This window comes from Malaya genurostris, chromosome 2 (genome assembly GCF_030247185.1).
Source record: "Malaya genurostris strain Urasoe2022 chromosome 2, Malgen_1.1, whole genome shotgun sequence".
Lineage (NCBI taxonomy): Eukaryota > Metazoa > Arthropoda > Insecta > Diptera > Culicidae > Malaya > Malaya genurostris.
Window position 1 is genome coordinate 270,219,656 of NC_080571.1, and position 1,880 is coordinate 270,221,535.

General features: G+C 38.6%; 1 protein-coding gene across 1 annotated transcript; it reads right to left on the bottom strand.

Annotated features, from left to right (window-relative positions):
- Positions 1-656: 656 nt before the first annotated feature.
- LOC131426909 (cuticle protein CP14.6-like) lies at positions 657-1,493 on the bottom strand. Its single transcript, XM_058589672.1, has 3 exons — positions 1,154-1,493; positions 922-1,092; positions 657-848 (listed from the first exon to the last, which is right to left on the bottom strand). Exons 1-3 carry the CDS (start codon positions 1,282-1,284, stop codon positions 782-784), a joined length of 369 nt encoding a protein of 122 aa, XP_058445655.1. The 5' UTR covers positions 1,285-1,493; the 3' UTR covers positions 657-781.
- Positions 1,494-1,880: the final 387 nt, after the last annotated feature.

Genomic DNA, 1,880 nt, shown 5'->3' on the forward strand with positions numbered 1-1,880 from the left:
TAGTAACGTAGCATAGTGTGAAGATTCTTTTTAAATGACAAACCATGTTCCAAAACTCACTGTAAAGACACATTGTCGATTTCTCAATTATTTCTTCATCTTGAGTTGAAGCGCAATTAACTTCATCAGTAGCAACATATCAAAATATTAAAAAAAACATCTTTCGGAATATGCCTGTATTTTTCGATAATTTCTTCAGTAAAGATTAAAAGATAATAGTTTTAGCAAATAGTTAGAAAGAAGGAAGTGTATCGTAATAATTAAAAGAGAAAGTAAACAAAGGGGATCTGTAATTTACCCTTAGGACTTGATCTAATGTTCGTCGAGAGTTAAAGGTACAGACATTTTTCTGAAGGAATAATTAAAAACCGGAAAGTATTCAATAATCGAATAATCAAACGGATGTGACCAGTCGAGTTCGTCGCTATGTACTTCAATCTAACAGATCACATTTAAAGTTCTAACTCTGAGAAACAATTTTCAACCTTTTTTCGGGAGTTTTATTTCAAAATAAAATATAAAATGAAGAGTGGACAGCACAATTCGACACTAATATGTGTACTAATCTTTGAAATCTAATCACTTCGAATGAATATGTTCTATCCGGAAACGTCAAGACGCAGGGAATATTGGCAATATGAAACTAACCTCAGTGATTGGAGATGTAAAATCATATCCATATATTTACAGTAATAAATATCATCATTGGCGGAAACACAATCGTGGTTTTTCAATCAACATGCGAGTGGAGTAAGTTGTTTCTGTCACGGATCTAACTAAACTAGACGGATGGCGCCACTGGAAGATGATCACCCTGCGGTTGGAAGCCGTTCTCATCGGCGATGTATCTATGGTAGGAAGAAAAAACCAAAAACCAAATGACGACAATCCAATACTGGTTAGATCAACTTGACGACGTACCTCACGGTGTACACCTGTCCGTCGGGAGCGGTGAACTGGAATGATCCAGTCTGGACGGCAACCTGCACAGTTTCCTCGCCAATCGAACGTCCGGAGTCGTCCGTCTTGGGAACCCTTATTTGCTTGATGGTACCTTGGTCCTCGACTTTGATTCCATTGTTGGTCTCGAAACTAGAGCATAGAACATAGCTATATCATTTTCTGTTAATCCTTGTCTAGTAGGATCACTTACGCGTACGCGAAGCTTCCATCCGGTTGAATATCCGACGTCTGGCTGACGATTTGTGAGTCTGCTTCGGCTGAGCGACCTTGTGGTGCTGCCGAGGCAACGGCAATAACCAGAACTAGAACTCCGAAGATCATCTTGATGGGTACTGAGAACAGCGCTAGACTAGGTTTATGGCACGAATGTTTCTTAGATGACACGGACGGTAAACTGTGACTTCGAAATGGGTTTGGTAAGCTTTATATATGACTGACACGCGTGTGCCGTAATTTATGCAGCTAAGTTTGTGACTGCGGCAGAATCCACAAAAAATCCTCCACGGTTCAGTCGCGAAAGAAGATCCAGCCGGTTGACAGTTCGATGCGATAATAGTGAATATCTACTATTTGTTTAATTTTCGACATTTAGTTCACACATATTTAGCAAGCCATTTTTCTGTTTGTCTCCCAGCCAGTTCGTATAGCTCAATTCAGAAGGGTAAATTTTGTTCGACTCTGAACAGTAAGCCGGTTTACCATGGGTTAGACTACTTGGAACAAATTTTTGGAATTGGTAAGGCTAGGTAGTATTAATATTTGAATAGCTATGAAAATCACGATCCACTGCTCTTAAGTTAAACTGTTTGGATATACTCTCAACTCGGACATAAATTATAGCATTTCTAAAGAAAGCATGAAAACGGTTCTCAACATAAAATTCCTAAACATTGATTAATAATATTTCCTCCAAAATG

Coding starts and splice junctions, on each gene's coding strand:
- LOC131426909 (XM_058589672.1), bottom strand. CDS start 1,284: ATGATCTTCGGAGTTCTAGTTCTGGTTATTGCCGTTGCCTCGGCAGCA. Junction 1,093..1,153: donor GATGGAAGCTTCGCGTACGC/GTAAGTGATCCT, acceptor TCTATGCTCTAG/TTTCGAGACCAACAATGGAA. Junction 849..921: donor GGACAGGTGTACACCGTGAG/GTACGTCGTCAA, acceptor TTCCTACCATAG/ATACATCGCCGATGAGAACG.